Source organism: Leopardus geoffroyi, chromosome A3 (genome assembly GCF_018350155.1).
Source record: "Leopardus geoffroyi isolate Oge1 chromosome A3, O.geoffroyi_Oge1_pat1.0, whole genome shotgun sequence".
In the NCBI taxonomy this organism is placed as follows: domain Eukaryota; kingdom Metazoa; phylum Chordata; class Mammalia; order Carnivora; family Felidae; genus Leopardus; species Leopardus geoffroyi.
Window position 1 is genome coordinate 14,370,674 of NC_059336.1, and position 26,901 is coordinate 14,397,574.

Below are 26,901 nucleotides of genomic sequence, written 5' to 3' on the forward strand. Positions count from 1 at the left end.
GCCCTTACTCAACGAGGAAACAGTGACATTAGAACTGGTATGTGAAGGAGAGCCGGGGGCACCTGGGTGGCTCAGTCGGTTGAGCGTCCGACTTCGGCTCAGGTCATGATCTGGTGGTTCATGAGTTTGAGCCCCACGTCGGGCTCTGTGCTGACAGCTCAGAGCCTGGAGCCTCCCTCTCTCTCTGCCCCTCCCCTGCTCGCATTCTGTCTCAACTTAGTTTTTTCTTAATTAAAAAAAAAAAGAACCGGGAAGTGGGGGAGCGTGTCCCAGGCAGAGACCCATGGGGGACAAAGTTGGTAAAGGAGGGGCATCCCTGGGCAGCAAGGCCAGGGTGGCTAGTTCACAGCGAGCAGAGCAGAGGAAGAGTGGGAAGTGAGATCAGAGAGGTGGGTGAGGACCAGCTCGGGGGGCCTTGTCACGAGCCCGGGTATTGTTCTCAACGCGACTGGCGGTTTTATTTATTTATTTATTTATTTATTTATTTTTTCAACGTTTATTTATTTTTGGGACAGAGAGAGACAGAGCATGAATGGGGGAGGGGCAGAGAGAGAGGGAGACACAGAATTGGAAACAGGCTCCAGGCTCTGAGCCATCAGCCCAGAGCCCGACGCGGGGCTCGAACTCACGGACCGCGAGATCGTGACCTGGCTGAAGTCGGACGCTTAACCGACTGCGCCACCCAGGCGCCCCGCGACTGGCGGTTTTAAACAGGGAGGCATCTCATTTACGTTTTCAAGGGATCACATCGGGAGAAAAGGCAGTAAAGGGCTGGAGGGGAAGGGAAAAGCCTTTGCAATTGGCCGGGTCAGCGACAGTGGCAGCCTGGGGCAGAGGCCTTGGCGAGCGTGCAGCGATCCGCTCGGGCCCGTTGGTGCGTGTGACACGGTGGCCAGCACGGCGGAGGCGGCAGCGTTAGGGAGGCTACAATGACGTTTGCAGGCATCGAGGGCGAGGGGGGTCCTGGAGCAGCCACACATGTTCCCAGGAGAACTGTCCATCTATGTACTCAGGCCCTGGCTCGGGATGGGAAACAAGGGATTATCACACAGTCCCAGGCGAGCAGTGGATTCCGCCCCTCGTTCAGCATCTCACAAAGGACCAAGCAATCCTCTGCAGTTCCAGATCCCTCAAAGTCCACATGGGGACAGCTGGCCCTCTGCAGCGGTGAGCCAACGGCACTGGCAGCTCTGTGTGAATTCCATCTGGAACCTTCCCAGACGCGGCTTATAAACCTCATTTTACAGACGAGGAAAGACGCTTCACAATGCAAACTATCATGTCTTCGGGTCACACAAGTTGCAGGGCTGGGATTCAAACCTCCATTTTTAACAACAGCCATTCGCTGAGTGGTTACTAAGTTCTTTGCGTGCCATCAACCTATTTTGCAGAGGAGGCAATTGAGGCACAGAGAAATGGAGCCTTGCCCAAGGGCCACGCAGCTAGTGAGTAGCAGAGCCGGGGAAATGTGATGTGATACTGAGATGTGTCCAACACTGAAGAGGACACAACGCCCACATCTTCTAGAACCTTTAAAAGAGCTCTTGTGGGGCACCTAGGTGGCTCAGTCTGTCAAGCATCTGACTCCGGCTCAGGTCGTGATCTCACGGTTTGTGAGTTCGAGCCCTGTGTTGGGCTCTGCACTGACAGCTCAGAGCCTGGAGCCTGCTTCGGATTCTGTGTCTCCCTCTCTCTCTGCCCCTCTCCCGCTCGCACTCTGTTTCTCTCTCTTTCTCAAAAAGTGAATAAACATTAAAAAAAAAATTTTTTTTTTTTTAAAGAGCTCTTGTGACTGCGGGCCACAGCATGGAGCCACCCACGTTGGGCATAGTGAATGCTTCTTCAGTGTTCTCGTTAGGGGAGCTGACCACGCTCGCCGCATGTGCCGGCCGAGGGGACCCGTGCACACCTGCACGAGTGAAGGGATGTGCACGTAATCTCAGCTGTGACCGAGAAAGGAAACCCGAATCCTGATCCCGGTTCCAATCCAGTTTGTTTGCAAAACCAGGCGGGCAGCTTGTGGGCCATCGTTTGCCGAGTTGATTTTTTAAGATACTGCATTAAAATGTTTGTCTTGATTACTGGGTTTTTAGGTGCCGCCTCGAATTAGTGCCCTGGTAAGAGGCTCGCTCACCTCATCCTGGTCCTCACTCGGCTGCCACTGACCGCTGGAACCCCTGGCTGTGGGAGCCCAGCTGACAGGGCCCTGGGAATCTCCTCCTTGAGTCCTGAATTCAGAGTGCCACAACTCCAAAGGACCCAATTCCCCTTTCCTGAGCCCAGACGAGTGGCCGTCCTGGCCAGCAGAGGTCGCCAAGTTACCGTCGTTATCCATGCAGGGGAGCTTCCTTCCCCTTCCATTCTCCTCCTCCACTTCCTTTTCTCTCTCCCTTCCCTCTCTCTCCCTCCTCTCTCTTCTTCTTCCTTTTTTCGTCCTATCTCCCTACCTCGAACTTGGCTCACTTATCTGCCCAACACCGAAGCATCCCCGTGCGGCAGGCACCGTGCAAATCACCCGGGCTACGGTCAGCAAAGACGTGGGATGTCTGGTTCCCTCCTGCCCGAATTTTGTCATGTGCTCTCTCCCTTCCTCACGCCTTCATTCACTGGGTATTTATTCCACACCCCGGCTCTGTCTGGCTCTATGCTGGGTCCCAGAGAAGCTACTGGGATGAGAAAGCCCACAGCTACCACCCTATAGCCCCTTCCCCTCCCCCTGCACTCTGCTGCAATCAATGGTTTCCCCACTGCTCCCCACTGTTTCTGCCCTGCCCATTGACCCCCCAAAATGTTCTTCCTTATAAAGCAGCCAGAGGCACCCTTGTAAAGCCAGTTTATGTCACTTGTCTAATCGGGACCTTGATGGCTTCCCATCCCATGTCTCCTTGCTTACCAGCTACATGATGAGGGACCCCCTCACCGCACCTCTCTGAGCCTCGGTGACCTCATCTGTAAGATGGACCCATTTTACAGATGAGGAAGCTGAGTCTCAGAGATGCTAAGCGACTTTTCTAGTCATCAGCCTGTAAATGATAGAGATTGTGCCAGGCACTGTCTGTTGCCTACCCAGAGCCACACTCTTTATTCCTTCTGGACAGAACCTCTGTTTGTCCAGGTATCTATTAGGTGAGAATGGCTTCATCTCAGGGAAGGTCAGACCGGTCCCTGATGTACAGGTGGGCACGTGACTCCTTTCTGGCCAATAAGACAGAAAAGCGAATCTGCAGAAGTTGCTTCTGGGGAAGATTTTCTTTCTTACAGAAAGGGAGAAGGTTGTGAGAATTCGCTCCATGCCCTGACCCCAACACACCCGCACCAGCATTTCCTGCCTTTAAATGCAGTGGTGATGAGTGGAAGTTCAGCAGCCATTTTGGGGCCGGGAGGCCGACGGTAAAGCACCGGCGAGGGGAAGACAAAGGAGTCAAGAACGGGCAGGGTGTGAGTCCGTCGCCGGAACTCGGACCTTTCTTCCCTGACTTATTATTTGCATAAGTAAACCTCTTCAAAGCCGAAGCTGCTTTAGTTGGGTTTTCTATCACTCGAAGCAAAAACATTCCTAACCAGAACAGATACAGATCCCCGTCCCCCCAAGCCACACGCGGGGTCACTGGCCTCTGGCTGCCTTCCCCGGGGCGGGCTTGCATATCGGGCGGCACAGGCCTCTCGCCTGAGATCAAGGTGAAGGAGCCACGGCAGACGGTCTCCAGCCCCTTCTCTTCCAGGGCCGGAAGGTGAGAACCCTGGACTGAGATTCAGCCTGTGCGAGGCCTGGCCAATGTGCCCGCAGCTTCCTCTGTGTGTCTGGCCCCTTCTGCTGCTACTGTGCCCCCACTTGCTCACGCTGTTCTTCCAACAAACAGTCCTGCCGCTATCTCAGGGTCTTTCTCCCTGCTGTTCCCTTTGCCCGCGACACTGTTCCCCGCAGACCTCTATGTGGCCTCCTCCCGCACTTCCTTCAGGCCTCCGCCGGACACCGCTGTGAGAGGTCCCCCGGGAGCACCCTCTATAAAAGGTGACACCCCCCTCCCCAGCCCTCCCCGCCCCTCCCCAGCTCTGTTTCCACCCCGTTCACCAGCACCTGCTATCCTTCAGATTCACCTGCTCGTTTGCATCCTGCTCGCTCCGTGGGCAGGGGGCCGTGTTTGTCCCCGGCTCCGGCCGTGGTTTCTACAGTGGTGCCTGGAAGGTAGTAGGTGCTCTGTAAACATTTCCTGATGGCAGTGGAATTCCCTCGTGCAAGCGTAGCCTGCTTGTGGGAAGGAAAATTCATGCGGCCACATGAGCCTCCCTCCCACTGCCCGCCCCCCCTCGCCCCCACGTGCCACCTACCCACAGTCTTCCCTGCTGGAGGCAAAGCACAGTGTGGCCCCGGCCTGCAGCTTAGAACAAAAAACATTCAGAACCCCGGGGATTTGGTGCTGATCAAAGGATTCCTCGTGTTTGTAAACCTTCACCCTCTGCCCAGGACACAGAAGGTTAGGGGCGGCCCAGAGCCCAGAGTTAGCCGCGGTTCCAGGCCGGGGGACCCTGGGCCTGCCCCTTCCCTGTAGCGAGGAAAGGCCCCCCACCGCAAGGCCGAGCGGGTTGAACCCAGCCAGGGATCTAAAAGGGGTAACTAATCCCACCCCCAGCCTGAGGCCCACCTGCCGGCCCTTGGATTCAAAGCCAATGTTACTCTTGGAGCTACGGAGGCCTGACCAAAATGTCACGCTGAAAGATGCTGATAGTGGTGCAGCTCAGCGAGGCGGGGGGCAGGCGGGGAGGCTGTGAGTTCTCCCCTTCCATGGAGGGGGAGTGGGAAGCTGGTGCCTGCATACTCCCAGCATGCTCTCCCCTCCCCCAGCCTTATTTGTCTTCATAGCACTAAGCACTGTGGGATATGTGATGTATTTCACTCACCTTATGACAGAGCAAATAAAAGGGAGGCTCTGTGAGCCCAGACACCTTTGTCTTGCTTGTTCACTGCTGTAGCCCCAGCGCCCAGAATGACACCTGGTGTATACAGTAGGCGCCCCACGAATACTTGTGGACATGGGCCGCCCGGGGGGCTCCGTCACGTAAGCGTCTGACTCCTGATTTCAGCTCAGGCCATGATCCCACAGTTTCATGGGATCGAGCCCCGCATTGGGCTCTGGGCTGGCACGGCAGAGTCTGCTTGAGATTTTCTCTCTCTCTGGCTCTCTGCCCCTCCACCCCCCACTCTGTCTCTCCAAATAAGTACATAAACTTAAAAAACGACTTGTGAATAAGTGGTAGTCATGATTTTGGTTGATGTTCACAATAATAAAGTGCAACAATTTAAGACAGGTTCAAGTTTTCAATGCTTACTGAACCTCCGCTATGTTGCAGGTGCTGTTCCGGGCACGGGGGATACGGTGAGGATTAATGAGGACTCCCGGTTCTCATGGAGTTTAATCTAGTAGGGAACGGTTTGAAACGATGACTCGTGCTGTGAAGGAAAGAACTCGGGGCAGACTCGACATAGAGTGCGTGATGCAGAGTGGAGGAAGGTTACGTTTCAGTAGATTGGGGGTTGGGGGGGGGCGCCTCGGAGGAGGTGACGTTTGAGCAAAGACCCACGTGAGAAGGAAGCAGCCACTGAGGTGGGATGGTGGGGGGATGTGGGGGGGGGGGACATCCAGGCAGAGGGAGCAGTCCGTGCGAAGAACCTGGCATGTTCAAGGAGCAGAAAGGAGGTCGTGAGGAGGGTGGCAGGCAGTGATTGAGGGGAAAGGAGGTAGGACGTCAGGTCAAAGAGCTAGGCATGGCTCGATCATTCATGTCCGTGCCCAGCACAGTGCTTGGCACATAGCAAGCCCTTAATAGCTGGGCTGGTGACTGTAATCAGTCGATCACATCGGTGGTTATTTTCCTCTTAGAAATGGGGAGGGGCAGTGGCGGTGCGGATCCTTGGAATTTCAGCCCTGTCGTGCACTAGCTGTGTGACCTCGGGGAAATGTCTTAATCTCTCGGAGCCTCAGTTTCCTCATCCGTCTCACAGACAAGCCTAGTAGGGAATGAAAATAAATGCTGGTCAGACCATCCATCAACTGTGGAAGTTCTTTAAGAATTTCCTCCCACTTTGGGGCAGGGGGACGGGGTGGGGGCTGGGTAGCTCTGTCGGTTAAGCTTTGGCTCAGGTCATGATCTCGTAGTTCATGAGTTCAAGCCCCGAGTCCGGCTCTGGGCTGACGGCTCAGAGCCCGGAGCCTGCTTCGGATTCTGTGTCTCCCTCTTCCTCTGCCCCTCCTCTGCTCATTCTCTCTCTCTCTTTCTCTCTCTCTCTCAAAAATAAATAATAATAATAAAAACACTTAAAAAAAAAAAGAATTTCCTCCCACATTCTACTTCTTTCTTAGTGTAAAGGGGGAAGAAACAAAGACAGAGAGTTCATGGGTCCAGCCTTGGAGCCACTTTTCCTCCTACAAGGGCTAAGGTCCAAGCCATCCAACTAGGGGCCTCGTGTTGTGTGACTCACCTTCCCGTTAGAGGCTCTTCTTTGAGGACTCGGCCTGTGCAAGTCCTGGCCGATCTCTGCCACCTGCTTCCTCTGTGAGTTTGACCGCTTCTTCTGCTGCTCTGCCCCTACTCGCTCACGCTGGTTGAGAAAAATAACAGCGGTAGTAGTCGTTACCTATTGCTGTTGTAACAAGTTGCTCCAAAACTTAATGGCATAAAACCACCGTTTGTTACGCTCGCGGATCCTGTGGGTCAGAACTTTGGAGAGGGCAGCACGGGGGTGCCTGCTTCCTGTTCCACCACGTCTGGGACATCAGCCGAAGGACTCAAAGGCTAGGGGCTGGAATCATCGGAAGGCTCATTCGCTCATACGCCGGTTAGCTCTTGCTGGCTGCTCGTTAGGAGCCTGGCTTACTCTCTGTGGACCCCCGACCCTCAGTGGGAAGAGCGTCCATCACGTTTAAGAGGAGCATATGGGAGGCGCATGTAAGGTGGGAGAGAGATAGGTGCCATCCTGGGAAAGTAAAATCTGCCACGAGCTAAATGATAATAATTGTCACTTGCTGAGCACTTACTATGTGCAGGCACTCTGCACCACGGCCTTGCTTATTAATTCTTCCCACATCCTTGTGAGCTACGCCCCCTTCGTGTTTCCATTCCAGACAAGGAAACAGGCCCACAGGAGTTAAAGCTCTTGTCTAGGGTTGCATAAGAAGCCAAGCGGTACGGCTGGAATTTGAACGTCGCTTTGTGTAATGCAGGGCGACAGACGCAGGGAATGCGTACAGATTATCCTACAGATAAAATGAGTTAAAACATGTAAAGTGCTGAAAACAGTGCCTGGCACATAGTGAGTGCAGTATATTGCCATCATCATTATTATTATTATTATTATTACTATTATTATTCCATTTGAGCCACTGGAATAATAGGGAAACCTCTGCCCTGATACTAAGTATTTACTGTCCTCTTAATCTCTTAGCTCCTTCCAGAACAAGGGAGCCAGTCCAGGGGCTCTGGGAGCAACACACCCTGGTCCCAACTGCCTCCATCAGGCTTTGGGGAGTGACCACAGTTTCTATGACGTCAGCTGGACTAAGTCCCCAGGAACAGTTTTTCCCGTTTGGAAAACTGTCCTCCCACCCCCGGGCTTTGAATGTCCAAAGTGCTCCCTCCGGGGCCTCACCCTTTATCCGAGATTGTCTGACACTAACCTGGTTGGAACCTTTGATGAAGCCGGTTATGGAGCTGCTCAAGGTCAGGTGCCCGATCTGAAAGGACATGGGAGAAAGTTTCATCACAGCCTGCCAAGGGCCCATTGGGAAATAACTTGCCCTACGGGCTTACGGGCAGCATGGCAACGTGACCCACCTAGGAAGCGGGCACTGCCCCTCTTTCTGGTTCATATCGCCATCTTTGAAGGAAAAGCGTTTAAATTTTATTTTTATTTTTATTTATTTATATATTTTTAGAGAGAGAGCATGAATGGGGGGAGGGGCAGTGGGGGAGAGAGAGAGAGAATCTTAAGCAGGCTTCATGCTCTGCAAGGAGCCCGACACAGGCCTCGATCCCACGACCCTGGGATCATGACCTGAGCTGAAATCAAGAGTTGGATGCTCAGCTGACTGAGCCACCCACGTGCCCCAAAGCATTTAAATTTTCCGTGAAAAGGATGTTCGTTAGAATGGCCATCGTAAAAAAAAAAAAAAAAAAAAAACAAAACTCGGTTAATAATAAGTGTTGGCAAAGAGGTGGAGAATTTAGAACCCTCCTCCGCTCTTCATGAGAGCTCTAAAATGGCGTGGACACTTGGGAAAATGGTCTGGCAACTCTTCAAAAGGTTACATACAGAGTTAACAAATGGCTCACCAATTCTACTCCTAGGTGTAGACCCAAGAGAACTGGAAACATGTCCTTACAAAACTTTGTACAGGAATGTTCGCAGAAGCATTATTCATAATAGCCAAAAATGGAAACAACTCAAATGCCCATCAACTGATGACTAGACAAATAAAATGTGCTTTATTCACACAATGGAATATTATTTGCCCCGTTAAAAGGAGCAAAGCACTGATCTGTCATGCTAAGTAAAAGAAGGAAAACACAAAAGACCATATATTGTATGATTCCATTTATGTGAAATGTCCAGAACAGGCAAATCTGTACAGACAGAAAGTAGATGAGTGTTTATCTACCATTTGGGAGGTTGGGGGGTAGGAACTGGGGTGACCATTAATGGGTATGGGGTTTCTTTTTAGGGTGATGAAGTTCTCTACAACTGATTGTAGTCATGATTGCCTGTGTGAGTATACTAAAGACCATTGACCTGAACACTTTAGATGGGGGAATTATATGCTATTGTTATTTATTTTTTTTTTCAACGTTTATTTATTTTGGGGACAGAGAGAGACAGAGCATGAACGGGGGAGGGGCAGCGAGAGAGGGAGACACAGAATTGGAAACAGGCTCCAGGCTCCGAGCCATCAGCCCAGAGCCTGACGCGGGGCTCGAACTCACGGACCGCGAGATCGTGACCTGGCTGAAGTCGGATGCTTAACCGACTGCGCCACCCAGGCGCCCCGCTATTGTTATTTTTTCAAAAATTTTTTAGGGGCGCCTGGGTGGCTCAGTCAGTTAAGCGGCCGACTTCGGCTCAGGTCATGATCTCATGGTCCGTGAGTTTGAGCCCCGCGTCGGGCTCTGTGCTGACAGCTCAGAGCCTGGAGCCTGTTTCGGATTCTGTGTCTCCCTCTCTCTGACCCTCCCCCGTTCATGCTCTGTCTCTCTCTGTTTCAAAAATAAATAAACGTTAAAAAAAAAATTAAAAAAAAAAATTTTTTTTTAAACATTTATTTTTGAGAGACAGAGAGAGACAGAGCACAAGTGAGGGAGGGGCGGGGGGGGGCAGGACACAGAATCCGAAGCAGGCTCCAGGCTCTGAGCTATCAGCACAGAGCCCGATGCAGGCCTCGAACCCATAAACCATGAGATCATGACCTGAGCCGAAGTCGGACGTTTAACCGACTGAGCCACCCAGGCGCCCCTACTATTAAGTTGTTATTTTTCAAATGAGAACAGAATATGCCACTCTGCTTAAATCCCTACAGTGGTTGCCTTATCATCGCAGCGTGGGTACAACTGTCCTCACCCAGGCTTTCAAGATCCTGGGTTGTCTAGCTGCTGGCTGTCCTTCTGATCACACCTCTGCATCCCAGGTTCTGGATCATTCTAAGCCACCCGGTTTGTTCCTGCCTTGGAGCCATGGCACTCGGCTTTTCCTTCTTCCGGAAGGAATTTTTCATTTCGCTTGAGTACACACCGTGCTGATCGGGATTGCCGAATGGTAAGCTAGACGGGTGTTTACAAGATACTGATGTATTGTTTTCCAAAGTGGTTGGCTAAGTGATCATTTCCAGTAGCCATCTGTGAGGCTTCCAGTTGCCCTAGAGTCTGGCCAACACTTCACGTTGGCCTCTGTTTAACTTTGCTAGCCCAGTGGGTTCGTATCACCCTGAGATTTCAATTTGTATTTCCCTGATGGCTTGTAATGTTGAGCATCTTTGTATGTGCCTGATGGTCATCTGTAGGTCTTTTTTTTTTTTTTTTTTTTTTTGGTGAAGTGTCTTGAAATATTTTGCCTATTTTGAAATCGGGGTGTGTAACCTCGTATTATTGAGTCGTAATAGATTTTAGAACAGAGATACGAGTTCTTTGTCAGATATAGTTTTGAAGATATTTTTCCTGGATTATGTTAAATTTATATTTCAAATGCTCATCTTAGGAAAGGAGAAAGGTGTAAAACCAATGATTTCTAGCTTAAGAAGCTAGGGAAAAAAAAAAAAAAACAGAGACAAATAAGCCCAAAGTAAGTAGAAAGAAGGAAATAATAAAATAAGAACAGAGGGGCTTCCCCGGGGAAGGTGGAGCAGACCTAGTTTTCTCTACTCTTCCTGCGGAGGACGACTGGGAACCCTGTACCCAAGAATACTTCAGAGAGTGGAGAGGTGAAGGTGGGGACTTGGGACCCAAGGAACAACCTGGTGATGGGTTTTCTTTCTGCCTACTCTATCTCAGGCTTGGAAGCCGCAGGCAACCTGGAAATGTCAGCAGCGGCTGCCAAAGAGCCCTGACGAAAGCGAGCGCTCTGTAGCCAAAGGGCCAGGAAAAGTTCAGCCAAGAGAGACCACTTTTAGACAGAACCTTCTCTACTCCAGCTGAACACCATGGGGGAAACATGGGAGCTCACTCCCCCCAGCACAGGCTGAGTGAGGAGCCCCGACTTCGATCCTCACCGGGCTACGACCCTGTGTGCCAGCTTCCTTCCCAGGGTGGTGTCAGAGGAAGTGGAGGAGGGGGCTGGGACTCGTGTGCTCCCTGGTTAGTAAGGAGCCTCCTCTCCTGGCACCCCCTTTCTGTGTTTGCTGGTTTTGTTGAAAGGATGGAAAGACAAGCGATAGCCTGGGAGGAAGTGTTTGCAAACTGCCTATCGTATCCAGCGTATATAAATCACTCTTCAAACCTCTAAGACCACAAGGCGATGTCTCTACACCTCTATCAGAAGGGCTAAAACAAAAAAGTAGGGACAACACCAAATGCTGGCAAAGATGTGGAAAAAACTGGATCACGGATTCATTGCCAGTGGAAATGTAAAATGATGCAAACACTCTGGGAAAGAGTTTCGCACTTTTCTTTAAAAGCCAAGGAGGCAACTACCATATCACTCAGCAGTTGTGCGCCCGTGCATTTATCCAGGAGGAAGAAAACGATTCCTTCCTCCAGGCTCCGATCTCCAGACGGCTCACCCACCCTGGGAGCAAGTAGAAACTAAATCAACAGCGGTGACCCCCGCTCAGCGCTTGCTCTGTGCCAGGCGTCGTGCTAGGCGTCAGCGCGCCATCTCCCTCAACCTTCCCAACAGACCTCTTGTCTGGTAGAGGCCACGATCATCATCGCCCCCGCTTTCTGGACGAGTAAACCGAGGCTCCAAGGCCGTTGCTCATGGCCACGCGGCTAGACTGTGCAGAGCCCGGATTCAAACCCAGGGGAACGCTGACAAGCGTTTCCATCCTCACCTGGTCATTACCAACCGTTTAACGGGGGCGGTAAAAAGCGTGGAAAAGGTGTGGCCGCGGCCGCGGGTTACACCCGAGGCCACGCTGGCTGGCCGGAGGGCCGGAGTCTGGTTCCCAGTTCCTGGGCCTGACTTCCCTTAATTTTGCCGGGCCTCTCGCCCCCAGGCCCAGGGGCGCAGGCACCACCCTGCAGGGGCAGGAGAAGGCGGGCCCCCGAGCGCAGTCCCCTCCCCGAGCCCTCCCCCGGGCTTTAAGCCGGAGCAGGGGAGCGGGGCGCGGGCAGTCCCGGGCTGGCTCGGTCCGCCCCGGCGATCGCGCGGATATGGCGGCGCTGGCGACCGTGGCCAAGAAGGTGTGGAGCGCGCGGCGGCTGCTGGTGCTGCTCTTGGCGCCGCTCGCGCTGCTGCCGGTGGTCTTCGCCCTCCCGCCCAAGGTAACGCCTCGTCCGCCGGGCGCCCCCCCCCCCCCCCCCCCGTCCCGCGCGCCCGCCGGCCTGCCCCCGAGGTCCCAGACCCGACCGATTTCACCAGCACCCCCCACCCCCACCCCTCGACCCTCTCCCCCTGTGCCCTGCCCCCTCCGGCCCTTTCCGGGCCGCGCCTTGGAGCCGGAGTCCGGCCCAGCCTTCGGGATGGTTCCCGCGTCTGCCGGAGCGAGTTCTCTTTGCTGGGCTCGGCGCGCGGGGCGCCGGGTTGAACCCTTCCCTAGATGATCCCAATGAACTGTTCACGAAGGCCAAGCTGAAGGGCCTGGGGCAAGTCACTTAGCTCCGCTGGACTTCGGTTTACCCAGATGTAACAGTGGAGGCAGCGACGGCGTTGGGGCAGATATTAAATAGGGCAATCTATGTACCTCTCTTCGAACTGAGCCTGGCCCACGGGAAGTGCCCGCTGCCCCACTGGCTGGTCTGATGCCAGGCCCCTTACCTGCTGCGAGCAGGCCGAGATTGGAAGAACCCCCTGGAGCCGGGCGCGGCGCTAAGCTCTGCCTTAAAGCGCCTCGTTTTAGGTCATCCTTTCAGTGCCCCTCAGGGGGTGAGGATTATTTATCTCCTTTTCTAGAGAAGAAAAGTGAGGCTCAGAGAGAGGAAGTGACTTGGTCAGGGTCACATGGCTAGCAGCTGAGCAGGGATCCATTCCCTGGCTTGTCAGAAGCCAGCACTGGAGCGGTTTCTCTGCTCTCAAAGAAGGCAATCCCTCGACCAAAGGCTGCAGATTGAGGTCAGGAATGTCATGATGAAAGTCAACACCAATGGGGGCTGGGCGAAGATGGGTGTCACAGGTCCCTATTGCTCCCCTCACTGGTACCCAGCCCTTCTGGGGCGTCACGGGAGGGCATAGGACAAGGCTCCTACCTCCAGGAAGTTGTTTCACTATCTGTCAATGTGAGACTAAATGTTTATAAGAAATAAAAGCAGAGAGAGTGTGTCATTTAGTGGTACATTACCCAGCACCCGCCAGCAGAGACCAGGGGAGCTGGGAGAGGTATTCGGAGAGGGCTGCCTGGAGGAAGGGGTCCTCCTTGGGCACAGGGAGTGAGGAGGTGATACCAGCTGGTGCCAAAGAGACCCAGAGCTAATGTACAAACATGGTCTTTAGTGTGGAATTACCTAAACGCTTCGACTTTTTCGACATAGAAGAGAGAAAGACAACAAATGCCCGGATAAGGATTACGTCACTTTCAAAAACCGTCCCGTCCCGTCCCCAGCCAGGCGCTGACCTCAGGATCTTAGTCCAACCCCCTTTCTTCTTTGGGTCTCACTTTCCTTGTCTGTAAAATGGGGCCCTCGTGGTGCTGGCTTCTGAGAATTGATGTGAAAGGTTGAACGAGGAAGTTGCCTCGCTTTATGGGGCATCATTAGGGGAAGGACGGATGGGGTCTGTGATGTCCCAGGTGGAGTCCCAGGGAAGAAAAGACAGAAACACCAGGGTCTTTCTCCTCAGGAGGGGGTTCTGCGAGCTTCTGTCTGCTCTGCCCTCCAGCAACTCAGGGACGGATCCAAGGGTTATGGGGCCTGAAGCATACAATATTTGAGAAGTGCCTTTTAAGAAAAAGCACACAGATTTACAAAGAGAAAGTTCAGTATAGGGCTGGGGAGGGGCTCAGAAGCTTAAGCTCCATAAGCTTCGCGGTGAATCCACTTCCATGGGAATCCTAACGTGCACAGGTGCAGAGAGCCTGTAACCTTCTGCAGGGGTGGTAGGCCTGATAAGTAAGGTGTTGTGTTGAGTGCTTCACGCTTAGTATGTGCCAAGCGCCGTGCAAAGAGCTTCTCAGGCATCGTCCTACATAATGTGCACGCACCCAGGGAGACAGTTACTATTAGCATCCCTACTGGCCAGCTGAGGAAATAGACCTCAGCAAGGTTAGGTGACCTGCCCGAGGTCACACAGCCCGTACAGAGCCAGAATGCAGGGTTTGTACTTCTCCTCATTGCACCGTAGAGTCTTTCGTGTTCCCTGCAGATCCTGGTGGGGACGCTTTGTGTGGCCTGAGATGTCACTGCCTCTTTAAGTGGCTGATAAATGAGGGCCTCCCCGGAGGCAGGTCTGGCTCTTTGGGGGGGGGGGGGTCTTAGCCTCCCTCAAAGATCTGTATCCCATACTCAAAACCTCACCCCTGATAATGATATACTTACTTACTTACTTATCATTATTTTATTCTTGGCTAGTAACTGACATGTTTCTCAACCTGCTGTGCAATGTGAATTACACATCCTTAGAGAACATTGAACAGAGAACATTGCCGTTTTTATCGATCTGGGGCAGACATTTAAAGCAAAGAGTGGGTGTGCTAGGCAAACACAGCTTCCAGACGATTTCTGTAGTAATCTTAACCAGTTTCAACCCTGTGCTAACCTCCCCAAACAAAGCCTGGGCAGGGGGCGGCTAACAAAAACTTTCTGTTTGCTGTGCAAATGTAGCTTCGAGGCAAGTGTCCTTGGTGTCGGCTCCCACTCCCAACATCACATTGCCACTTCTGAGCCTCCGTCCCATGGAAATTCTGGAACCAGCAGCAGTGCAGGTTATATTGTACACATGGGTTCCCCCCAAACTTTGCAGATATCAGATCAGGAAAAACGATGGAGATGCTTGGGCATTGGCCATCTCCTCCTCATTGGGTCCCGATGATGGCTCCCAGCCACCACTCCTCTGATGTTCTGGAAGTCTGTGTGGTCGACAGGGTTGGCCCTCAGGCACCTGTCCCCCCGGCGGCTGGTGAGCCGGTCTGCGGGGAGGTCAGGGTTAATCTGAAGAGCGGATGGGAGGGGGAACAATTCTTACATTATGTCCTCCTGGCTTGGAACGGAATGCTGTCAGCAGGGATGAAAGGAGTGGGATGCCCTTCTGGAATGCAGTGGTTGCAATTTCCAGTTCCACTGGAGATCCTGGCTCTTGCTACAACAGTGCTGGAGACTTAGGAGGTCAGGATGGTGCTGGAGGGACCACCCCAAAATCTTCCAAGAGTGGTCATTCTGGGAGAGGGAAGTTTAGGGACTGGCCTTGGGCGGCCAGTGAGGATAGATGAGGCTGTTAAAGCAGCTGGCAAGGGAGTGCTAGCCCCATGTGTTTGCAGGGAAGTCTTGCCCCCTTTCCTACCTTACAACCCACACCCACCGAAAGCAAATGTAGCCAGATTGACCAGGTGGCCAGGATGAGCTCTTGTAGTGGGTCCCCACAGGTCACTCTTTCTAAGGACGCTTTGAAGAGGAGGAGTCTGGGGATATTCCAGGCAGGACTGCTACAAGCTGTGTTGTCGCACAGGCTGTGCACTGCGCAAGGGGCCTCGGGTTGGCAGTGAGATTGAACCACCCTGCACTTTACCTGCCAAGCGATGTATCCTGGTGCAGTGCTAGATCTGCCTGAGGAAGAGCTCCCCCTCCCCCCCGCCCCATCCTAATTTGCACAAAGGTATCAAGTCTGGCTAGCAGCAGACTTGTTCTGAGATGGTGGAGTTTTTTAGGCAAGGGTAGTGCACCTGTAAGGTCAGAGGCCCTTTGGCATTTTCCTAATTCTTGTGGGTGGCATTTAGGTGGGTGATGAGGAAAAATGGTCACTTCACTCCCGGTTTGGAGTCTTGGGAATCAGAACTGGATCCCCATTCCACATGCTTGCTCTGTGACCCTGGGCAAGTCATTTTACTTCTCTGGGCTTTGTTGTCTTCACTGACAGTGTGGCCACAAGACCACCGTCCTCCCTGGTTATTATTTGGGCCCAGTGAAATCATATACTGTGTGTGTGCCCTTACTTCCTACTTTTAAATTCAGTGCTCAAGGCATGTCTCACCTCTCCCGTGCTTTAGCTGGAGAAACGGAGACCCAGAGAAGTCAAATGATGGACAGAGCACCAGCCTAACCGCCGAGAAGACCTGCCTTTGGGTCTTGGCTCTGAAACTCTGAGACTGGAGGCTTTGCATCTCTGAGCCTTGGTTCCCTCATTTGTGAAGTGAGGACTCACACCCTTCCCAAGGGCTTTACAAGACTTAATGAAGAGAACATACAGAAATTGTCCCGTGGGGCACCTCACGTAGTGTGGTTTCTAATAACTGTCAAAGTGTTTCCCCACTTATCCTTTGCTGACTTACACGCCTTTCAAATTTTGGTGTATTTACTCTTTCCATCGCCTTAAGAAGAGGGAGTAATGATGGTACAGATGAGGAGAACAAAGCACAGAGAAGTTAGGTAATGTTCCTGAGGTCACACAGCTACTGAACATTATTTTGGTCACTTCTCTTGGTCCTGGGTCTTGGAAGATAGGATGGCCGGGGTTCTTAGAGACCCTGACTCTTCCCTTAACAGGGGCTTCCCAGAAAACCCCACAGACCCCGCCCTGTGGGTCGAGAAAGTTCTCTGGCCAGATACTGCCCTGCTGCTTTTAACTTGTATCCTCTCATTGAACCCAGAGAGCTTGGACAGGGAACCCCCAAATGGACTAAGGTCTGATTTAGCTTCCATCATCCAAATACCACCCACAACATTTTTGCCAGATCCCCTTTACCCCGCTCAGTATTACTATACTCCTGTCGCCACCCCCTTCTTTCTTACATTACTACTGCCTTACTCTCCCTCCCCTCCTTTTCAAAAAACTTATATACAGTGACTTAAAAAGGAAATTTAATGCCAAGACCATGTATGGGAAAACCAGGATCACAAGTGACTAATAGAAGAAAAGTAGCAATAAATACCTCTGCATTGTTGGTGAATTCTGGCTGTATCCTCCTGCCCGCTCGAGGCTGAGGGCATGAGACCCGCCCTCTCTGTGTCGCGTAGGGAGGCAAGCGGTCAAGGGAGGTGGTAAAGACAAGTCAGTACCAAACTGAGACTCTGTTTTGGGAGGAGCGAGAGGGAGGAAAGAATCTGAAGAGTGCCTTCACCCCGCTGAAATGGTTCCCCACCCGATAGAAGGATTTGCTCATAGTCCTTTCCTCCCAGGATTTCGTGATGACGAATAAGTTCGTGTGCAAAAACTGCATCTCGGACACACATAAATTTTGTTTCTTTTGCGTTCTGTCCTTTACACGGTTTTTTCCTGGAGGGATCTTTGAGGCTAGTTGGGGGAGGGGAAAAGGGGAGACGCTTGTGGTGTTTGGCGGAATGAGCTGCATTGAGATGGTCAGTCCTAAGCCTCAGTCTACTCATACGGAGATTGGGTCTAATCATACTGGAATGAGTTCATATGCTTGAGGCACTTTGCCAAGTGCTGGCTCGTAGTAGGCACTCGGTACATGTCAGCTGTTGGGGCGCCTGGGTGGCTCAGTGGGTTAAGCGTCCACCTTCAGCTCAGGCCACGAGCTCACAGTCTGTGGGTTCGAGCCCCACGTCGGGCTCTGTGCCGACAGCTCGGAGCCTGGAGCCTGCTTCGGATTCTGTGCCTCCCTCTCTCTGTGCCCCTCCCCTGCTCGCACTGTCTCTCTCTCTCTCAAAAACTAAATAAACATTAAAAAAAAATGTTTAAGTAAATGTCAGCTGTTATTGCTGCTACTGTCACGATGTTTCAGAACTTGGGGATCACTCTAGTTCAACTTCCGCAAAGAGGGAACTGAGGCCCAGAGTGAGTGAGTGACAGGGTGGGGGTGAACTTCCTCCCCCTCTCTTTGTCCATTGATCCAGCCATCATGTTTCATCCGACGCTATTTCCTTCTGTCTCTGAGCCTACCTTCTAGATACAGGGTGAGGGAAATGAGAGGTCAAGCTCCCTTACTTCTGCTTAGATCATGTGGGCCCTCAACAAAGAATAAGAACAGCTCATATTTATTGAGCATTTAACTAGGAGCTCTGGTCCCCTCACTCCCTCTGCTCCCACATTGACCTTGCTCTTTCTTAAATACCTCAAAATTGCTCTCACCCCAGGGCCTTTGCACTTGCAAAGACCCTCTGTCTGAATTGGTCTTTCCTCAGCTATCTGCAAGGCTTCCTTTCTCACTTCATTCACCTCTGCTCAAAGACGAACCTCGCTGAGGTCTTCCCTGACCTCCCTGTCTAACAGAGGAAACAAAAAAATCCTTCACACTCGTTGTTTACTATCTCTAGGAATTAGCTAGCCCTGGTAGGGGCTGAACTTCCAGAGTTAACAAGGTCCCAAGATGTCAGAGCATCAAATTCAGAGACTAGAAAACATGCTTGTTTCAATCTCCCACACTCCCCCCTCACTGTAATCCGGCCTCATAGGCCTTCTTTGGGTTCTTCAAACCTACCGAGGGTGTTCCTGCCTCAGGACCTTTGCATTTGCTGTCTTCTCTGCCTGGTATGCCCTTGCCCCTGATCTTCCTGATCCTTCTGGATCCTTCTGGTCATTCAGCTCTTAGCTCTAATAGCATCTCTTCTGAGGAGTCTCCCTTGATTACTCCTTCTCAAGAACGCTTGTCTTCCTTACCCCCCAAACACTCTCTAAACCAGCCTTCTGTTTTATTTCTTTCGTGGAATTCATCCCAATCTGGAATGGTCATTATATGTTCCCCGTCTGCCTCCCCAGCTAGACTGTGTAAGGGAATGGCCTGTTCCCTACAGCATCCCCAGTGCCTAGGACAGCATCTGACATATAGTAGGTACTCAGTTAACAAGTGAATGAATGAATTTGGATTTGAACCTAGGTATCTCTGATTTCAGAAAACATGCACTTTTTTTTTTAATGAAAAAAATTTTTTCAAATGTTTATATTTGAGAGAGAGAGAAACCACAAGCGGGGGTGGGGCAGAGAGAGAGAGGGAGATACAGAATCTGAAGCAGGCTCCAGGCTCTGAGCTGTCGGCACAGAGCCCCACACCGGGCTCGAACCCGTGAGCCATGAGATCATGACCTGAGCCAAAGTCAGATACTTAACTGACTGAGCCACCCAGGCGCCCTGGAAAACAGGCACTTTGAAAAACCGCAGACTGCTGCCCATTTGTGGAAGACTGGAGCTGGAACCAGTATTCCCAGATCTCTTTTTTTTTTTTTTTTTTTTTTCATTTGGGAAGACTGAGGCCCGGAGAGGGCCTGGAGGGGCTTTCGCGGCCTCTCCCAGCCCGGTGGCCCCGGAACCCTCATCTGTGCCCTTACACGCCCTCCCAGAGGGTCTGACCCATTGCCCACACAGGCCCCTGGGCCTCGGAACCGCTCCTCTGAGGCCCGGCCAACTTTCCACTTTCCCGGAGCTCCAGCCAGGTGTGTAAACAGGCCGATGCAATTCCTGGTGATGCAGCAGGGAGCAAGATCGTCCCCTGACCAGACTCAACAGGACAGTGCCCTCTGGACTGATGAGCAGGATGTTCTGACACCCCCCCAGACCCTGAAGACACAAAGTCAGCACCTTAGCAAGGCCGGACCCGGCCGGGCCTAAGCCAAGTCACGCACGTGCTCCCGAGTCACCCTCTCCGGCTAGGACGCATCAGGAAAGAGACGCACAAGGCCACAGTTCAGAGCACCTCCTGGCCAGTCCCTTCCCTTCCCTGAGCCTCAATCTCCTCACCTGCAAGGTGGGCATAATGACACCAACGTGCTGGGAAGACTTGAAGGTGTCTGATGCATAGTAGGTGCTCAATAAAGGAGCCTGGCTGTTACCGTTATCTGCATAATAGGGGTACCAGGCTCTTGGCCCTGCTGCCTGTCCCTGAAATTTACAGGCGAGGGGCAACGAAGGGGAAGGAGGCTGTGTTGTCGGGTCGGGGGAAGCACGACACACAGGACCGAACGGTGATCCCCAGTCGATAAAGAGGTTGGAAAAGGGCCTGGGGCGGATGCACAGACCAGGGTGGGCCAGGAAGTGGGGTTTGATTTCAATCGTATTAAGCGCTCCTACGGGAAATGTGCTGGTCCCTGGGAGGCTGCAGGAAACGAATTCAAGTTTGTCGATGTCCTGCGCCACAGGCCTTATTCATGGCCCCTTTTCTGTTCCCCAAGAGGCTCCTAAGAGTCACAGCCAACACCTCTCCAGCACGGCTCAAAGCACTCAAGATCCGCTAGCTAGCACATTTACGCTTCCTACGGCTCTGCGGGGCAGGCGCTGTTATCGTCCACATTGACAGACGAGGAAACTGAGGCACAGAACGGTTTAGTCACTTGCCCAAGCTCCCAAGGCTTGGGGGTGGCAGAGCTGGGACCCAAACCCTGGCACTCTAGCTCCAGAGTCGGTGCTCTTAGGCACGATGTGTGACACAGGGGTAATGGACCCATTTTATAAGTGGGCAGGTCGAGGCCGAAAAGCGAAGCCACTTGCCAACACCTCACGGTCACTGAATGAGCAGCGGGACTGGCATTTGAGCCTGGGTCTACCTGGCTGAAAGCCCACACTCCTTTGTGGTTCAGTGGAGGCAAAGGGTAAGGAAGGGACTGCTGTGCTAGACTTGTTGGGGACATCGGGAAAAGCTTCCCAAGAGACACCTGTCACCCTGACCCAAGTAGGAGTTCGGAAGTCTCTCGGGGAGCTCTCTGAAGACAGGAACGAACACGGGGTCAAGCATGACATGTAGGAGCTTGGCTTTCGCCGCTCGGGTTCAAATCCTGGCTTTTTCATAGGCTGTGTAACCTTAGGCCGGTCGCTTGGCCTCTCTGTGCCTCCGTTTTCTCTATACGCAGGTATGATGATAATCGATGATGTTTGTGAAGGTTTCGACAGACGTTGGCTGACTTCACGGACAAACCGCCTGCTACGTTCTAGGCTCTGGGGCACGCTTTAAATCAGGGATTCTCAAGCATTTTGCTCCCCAGGAGACGGCTGGCGAAGTCTGGGGACATTAGTGGTTGTCACAGCTGTGCTGGAGTTGCCGCTGGCATCTAGCGGGTGGAGGCCAGGGGTGCAGCGAAACATCTCCCCGTGCCCAGGACGCCCCACGACTAAGTCCTCGAGCCCCAGACGTCGGTGGTGCGGTGCTTGAGAACCGCCTTCAGTGTGTTTCTTTCTTTTGATCCCCACCCCCCGCCAGCCTGCGAGGCAGGCGCGGTCAAGTGCCAAGGCCGCGAGGGGAAGCGCTGGCCTGTGGGCACACAGCCTGGCTGCAGACGGCCTCACGGGGCCGAGAGGGTTTGGAAATGGAGGGCGTTCCAGGCGAGACGAAACCCCGGCCACCCAGCCCAGCTCACAGACCAGCTCCAGGCGGACGGAGCTGACCCGTTGTCCCCTCTGCCCTCGGGACTCTCGGCGGGCGGGGGACAGCCACCTTTGCCTTGGCTGGGAGAAACAAGGGAAGCCCTTGTTCACTGCCACCCACAGCCTCAATTGTCCCCGAGCTTTCACAGGCTGCTTGCACCTTTCTCTCCTGACAAGCTGCTTTCCCCGCTGGCCAGGGGCCTGGACGAGAAGTGGGGGGGGGGGGGGGGGGGGTGTGTGTGAAGGAAGACAAATCCTGCCCCTCCCTGCTCCAGCCCCAAACACAGACGTGTAGATGGTTTGCTGGGGGGGGGGGGGGGGGGGGGGGGGGGGGAGGGTGTGCGAGGGGCGCCCACGCCCGGGACCGGGACGTGAAATGTGGGGACCCAGAGGACACGGCAGACGCCTGGTGTGACACCCTACCCACGGGCCGGCTCCCGCCTCTTGTAGGGGACCCCAGGGACCCCGGGGACTGAGTCCCGTTCTGAGAGCACCTTCTCACCCCCGCTGAACCGACCATCAACCCGGGAGGCCTGGCTCCGTTTCCCGCTCCTGACCTTTTTCTTCGGTGGGGCCTGGGCCTCCGGACCTCGGCTTTCATCCTCTGGAAAATGGGTCCACCCACGATCACTGGGCTGGGGTGCCCGCCCCCAGAATCCCTTTCTGAGAGGTGGCGAGGGCAGAGTCATGAGAATACGAGCCCTGGAACCAGACCTCCTGGACTCCTCTCGCTCTACCCCTTCCTGGCTGTGTGACCTCGGACAAGTGACTTAGCCTCTCTGTGCCTCAGTTCGTCCTCCGTAAAATGAGGACACTGCTAGGACCCACCTCATGGGGGTCCTGTGAAGATTGGCTCATACACCTTAGAAACTTTCGGCTGTGCCTAGAACATAGGAGGTGCTACGTTCACGTTTGCTAGCTGTGTATTCTTTAAAAATTTTTTTTTCAACGTTTTTATTTATTTTTGGTACAGAGAGAGACAGAGCATGAACGGGGGAGGGGCAGAGAGAGAGGGAGACACAGAATCGGAAACAGGCTCCAGGCTCTGAGCCATCAGCCCAGAGCCCGACGCGGGGCTCGAACTCGCGGACTGCGAGATCGTGACCTGGCTGAAGTCGGACACTTAACCGACTGCGCCACCCAGGCGCCCCGCTAGCTGTGTATTCTTAATAGCGTTCGCATTTACAAAGGAGCCCTCGAATCTGGAGGTCTGGAAGTGCTTTATGGGAAGTGAGCCTTGCTCCTGAATCCTCTTGGCCTCCTCCCTTTCCTCACTGTGTGGGTTCTTGCGTCTTCTGAGCTCTGTTCCCTTCCTCATAAGATGCAATAAGTTCCTCTCCCAGGGGCTGCCGAGAATATTAAGTGAGCTAGTGCTTATCAGAGAAAAACGTCTTTTTCTTATTCTTGGCCTGAAACCTGGAGCCCCAGAGGCCTGAGAAGTGAGGGATTGTGGGCAGTGGAGGGTCATTGTCAAAAGGGGCTTGGAAACTCCACGGGTCGGGCCTCAGCGGCAGGGGCCAGCTTCCCCCCTCGTGCACCACACCGGCCCCCAGGATGCCTGGAGCGGGGCCAGCTGGACCAGAGTAGGGGGGGGGATGATGGGAAACAGAGCTGAGAATGTGAGGAGCAGGGCAGACCCCCAGTGCCTGAAGGAAGTGAGGCAAAGTAGTGCTTGCAGGGAATACATGGCCTCAGCTGACCCAGGATGGATGCCAGCATGGCCAAGAACTTGCTCTGGGAGTGGGGGGAGCACTCGCCCGCCTCGGTGTCCTGATCTGTCTCATGGGCCTGCTTACCTCATGGGGCCATGGTGAGGATCCAGGGCCAAGAGCTTTGTATGCAGTAAAGTGTCCTGCAAATAGCGGGGACCCTGTCTTGTTCACCAATGCACCTTCCCACACCCGGCACACAGTAGGTGCTTAATAAATGTGTCCACAACAAATATGGAATAAAAGCGGGTATTTCTAGTTTCCTGTGTGCCAGGCCCTGTCCACAAGTGATGAATACATTCAGTCAAACACTATTAATTGAGCACCTACTCCATGCTGGTTGCCATTCCAGAGGAACGTGGCAGTGAACCAAATAGTCGTAAGTCTTTATACTTATGGAACTGCCGTTCTAGACGGGGAGACATTGAAAACACCCACAACAGGTAAATAAGTAAGATCTAGGATATGCCAGATAGGAAGAAGTATCCCGGAGAAATAAAATCGGGGAAGGGGAGTGGGAAGTGGACAATGCAGTTTTAGAGTCAGGAAGGTTTCGTTGAGAAGGGACATTTGAACGACTACCTGAAGGAAATGACACTTGAGCAAAGCTGGGCACACGTAAGGGAGGAGCAAGGAAACGGCAGGTGCAAAGGCACTGAGGCAGAGCGCGGCAGGTGTGCAGGAAACATCAAACGATCTTCTTGGGTCCTCGAGACGGCCCTTCCCGGGAGACAGACCCCTGGCCCCCTGGTCATGGAGAAACTAAGCTCAAGGGGCCGAGCTGGGATTTAGAGTCAGATTCTATGCCAGCGCCTTCAGGCCGGAGGTCGCTTCGGCCGGAGAAAGGGCTTCTGTTCGTACAGGCCCCCGAAGACGCGGAAGGGGATCTGGGGAGAGCAGGGTGAAACGAAGAAGCTTAGGTGTACCCCTGCCCCATGGTGGGAACCGAAGGGCCCTCTGGACGGCTAGGGAGACAGGCCCAGAGAGGTAAAAAGAGCCACCCAAGGTCACACAGTGGGCGCGGCCCCCTTTTTTCGGAACAGTGTGTTCTGTCCTTCTTGGGCCGAGTCAGGCCCCTGGGGCCTCGTGGGTCCGTGGGGCTCCCACCCTCCCCACCTGTCTGTCTGGCTCATGAATGGTTAGTGAAGCTTGGGCAGCTGTGTTGTGTGAGCTACCCCAGGAGCACTTTTAATGAGTGGCTCCAAGAGCTGGAACTTGCTAGAACATCTGCTAATGAGTCCAGGGGTCTGACCCAGTCCAGTTCAAAGGGAGGGTAGGAGGGGGAGGTGGCTGCAGCCTCACAGGTCTCCCGAGGCAGGTCACTTCCTACCGCTTCTTCCTCTTCTCCCCCTTGCGTCTAGGGCCTGGATGGACACGGGTGGGTCCTAACTGCTTTCCTGGGTGTCTTCAGGCCCAGGAGAGGGTAGGCGGGAGCCCTGGTTGCAAATTAGAGACCAGACTTCCCGGCTGCCCCCACGATTTCCCTCTGGGTCGCCCTGGGCTAGTTTCTGACTTAACCTTCTGCGCCCCGGTCTCCTCCGGAAAATGGGCGCACGGAACTCACCCTCAAGGTCCACACTGCTTATCCTCAAGACTGAACAGACGCAGAGAGGGCGCGAACGGGCTTGTAGAAAGCCTTTCTGTTGAGGATCCTTTCGTTTTAATAGAACCTTCCAGACTGCGTGTGGAACCAAAGTCGCAGTAAGTCGAAGGAGCTCGGCCCCGCACAGAGCTGGTCGCTCAGTGCTGGCTGTTTACCGTCACTGTCGTTCTCGGTGCTGAGCCTGGTCGGGGGCTCTGGGTTCAGACCATGTGGCGGGAGTCGCACTTCACCCCTGGCTAGAAATCCACGTGGAGGAAAGAGTCACGGAACCTGTCTGGGCCTGTTTTCTCGTTTCTAAACACGGTCTTGTGTCAGGCAGCTGACTTAGTGAGCGTCGGAGGCATGCTTGGTGGCTGGCCGGGGCAAGGCCTCCGGAAACGGTAGCCGAGTTAGTCTCCTCTCCCGCTCACATTGAGGCAGTATGACCTTGGGCAGGTCGCTCAAGCTCTCTGAGCCATGGTAGAGGGGGACAGCGGTTGTGGCTGTGGCTGCCTCACGGAGCTGGGGGTAGGGCTAAAAACAAGGAGTCCACGGGAACCCGCCTGGCGAGAAACAGCATTCAGTGCATGTGGCCGTGTCGAGTAGCGGTGGTATTGCTCTGAGGCAACGAGGGACAGTCCCTTGAGAGACTGGGGGCTGAGGGGAGAGGGGGGGGACATGCCCAGAGCGTTGCAGGCCTTTCAGAGAAGGGCCGTGGCCACGTTCCCTTTGATCGCCCTCCCGGCTCTCTCAGAACGGCGTAATGTGCCTCCTCATTTACGAACAAGGACCCAGAGGCTCGGGAGGGACATGTGTCGGTCCAAGGCTTGCGGCGTGTTGAGTGCTCGACGAGGGTTTACTCCCAGGACCACGTGGCTCCCGGTGGCCTGTGCCCCTGAGCCGCAGCTGGCTTCATTCCCACCCCCCCCTTTTCAAATGGAGGCCTCATGCCTAGATGCCTCTTGGCCTCTCTCAGGCTGTCTCTCGTCTTGCCAGGCTGGGCCTTTTCCCTGGGCCTGTCGTGTGTCTGCTCCAAACTCCCTTCCCTTTGGGGTCCGTATCTGTGTCCCGCTTGGAATCACCACCTTCATCCTTAGAGATCATTGGGGTGAGATCGCGCATTTCGAAGGGCAAGGGAGTAAAAGAAAAGCAAAGGGGGCAAGACACAGAGCTCGTCAGTAACGGGGGACGTTTCGTGAGGTGCTAACTCTGCCATCCATCGCTCCCAGCCCTTCACCGACGTTAACTTAGTTTACCCTTGAGACAAGAACTATGAGTCGAAATCCTTACCGTCACCATCATCCCTGGGTTGCGGATGAGGAGACGGAGGCATAGAGTCAAGTCGCGTACTCCAGGAAGCATACAGGCAGGATTCGAACCCAGGCACCCCGGCTCGGGATGCCAACGGCATGACTCATAGGGCCCTCTGCTTTTTGGGGGATCAGGCCCAGATTTCAGCCCCCGGGTCCTAGCTCCCCCTCCAGGTCTTGTTCTACTGATCTCATCAGCTCCTGCCTTCCTCCGCGTGCTGGACCATCCCGGCGATGGGGACGCCATCGCTCCTATGTCACCTGTGAGCAAACCGAGGCTCCGATGGGGAGGCGGCCTGCTCGAGGTCTCTCACACCAGCAGCGATGGCTCCAGAGGTTCCGGTCACGGCACGGGCCCTGAGCTGGGGTCATGAGAGGATATGCCGGGAGGCTTAAGGCATGGTTTCTGCCTTGCTAGAGTTCGAGGCTTCCCACAGTCGGCCCTGCGCACTCCTGGGGAAGGGGCATTTTCTGGGCAGCGGGAGGGCACCACCGTGGGCAGCTGGCCCCAGTCCTGCGCCCTGAAGGGCTGGCCGACCAGCTCTCTGCCTGGCATGGAGCCTCCAGCCAGTGCCCGCTGAGAGCCTGGCCATGGCTCGGCGCCCTGACAAAAATGCCTGCAGCGACCCAGCAGGGAGATGGGGCGCAGGAGGAATGATGGCCACAGACACAGTTTCTGGCCAGCGCCTGACCCTGCCCTCAGCGAACAGACCGTTTGCTGAGTGAGAAGGGGCAAGCCTGGGGGCGCCGGGGCAAAAGTGGCCTCGTGTCTGCCTGGAAATCATTCCCCAGCTCAAAAATTAACCACCTGACACGGCATTTTCTTCTTTCTGCCCCACTCATCTCTGCGTATTTTGTCCGCAGACTTTAATCCCTGTAGTAACGGGTTGGCTAAATCCGAGAGGCTGGGATTTCTTTGGTGGGGGGTGTGTGGGGGGGATTATAAGGCTTCCTGTAAGAAATGGCTGGGTTGGATTGGCATGACTAGGTCAGGGTCAGGGACTCTGGTGACCAACCCCACCATTCGTGGCTCCCGCCCGGGGCCAGGAGGGGCGTAAGCCAGATGAGGCACCCACAGAGCAAAGTTTAAGCTGGGCTCTCCCTCATCCAGCCCTGTTCCCGACTCCTCTGCCTGGCAAAGCTCAAGGCACAACAGTCTTTCAATGAAACAAGGTACACGTTCCTCACCTCTCACTTGCTGTGTGA

The 26,901-nt window shown here is 53.9% G+C and overlaps 1 protein-coding gene and 1 long non-coding RNA gene across 15 annotated transcripts in view; one reads left to right on the plus strand and one right to left on the minus strand.

Annotated features, from left to right (window-relative positions):
• Window positions 1-694: 694 nt before the first annotated feature.
• On the minus strand, window positions 695-13,851 carry LOC123580078. Of its 12 annotated transcripts, XR_006703113.1 has the most exons (9): window positions 12,458-13,851; window positions 11,181-11,266; window positions 7,674-7,730; window positions 7,035-7,253; window positions 6,479-6,598; window positions 5,329-6,007; window positions 4,330-4,373; window positions 4,099-4,179; window positions 695-1,016 (listed from the first exon to the last, which is right to left on the minus strand). It is a non-coding gene; the product is annotated as an uncharacterized LOC123580078 (long non-coding RNA). The 12 variants fall into 12 exon arrangements; XR_006703112.1 differs by lacking the exon at window positions 7,035-7,253 and having other exon boundaries at window positions 6,479-6,588; window positions 12,458-13,847; XR_006703117.1 differs by lacking the exon at window positions 7,035-7,253 and having other exon boundaries at window positions 695-1,020; window positions 6,479-6,588; window positions 12,458-13,847.
• SLC13A3 (solute carrier family 13 member 3) overlaps window positions 11,793-26,901 on the plus strand; it is a 74,722-nt gene continuing 59,613 nt past the window's right edge. For all 3 annotated transcript variants that reach the window (XM_045444377.1, XM_045444378.1, XM_045444379.1), the window contains exon 1: window positions 11,793-11,964. In XM_045444377.1, the coding sequence (XP_045300333.1) occupies window positions 11,854-11,964 (111 nt within the window). In that variant the 5' untranslated portion in view covers window positions 11,793-11,853. The remainder of the gene's footprint in view (window positions 11,965-26,901) is intronic.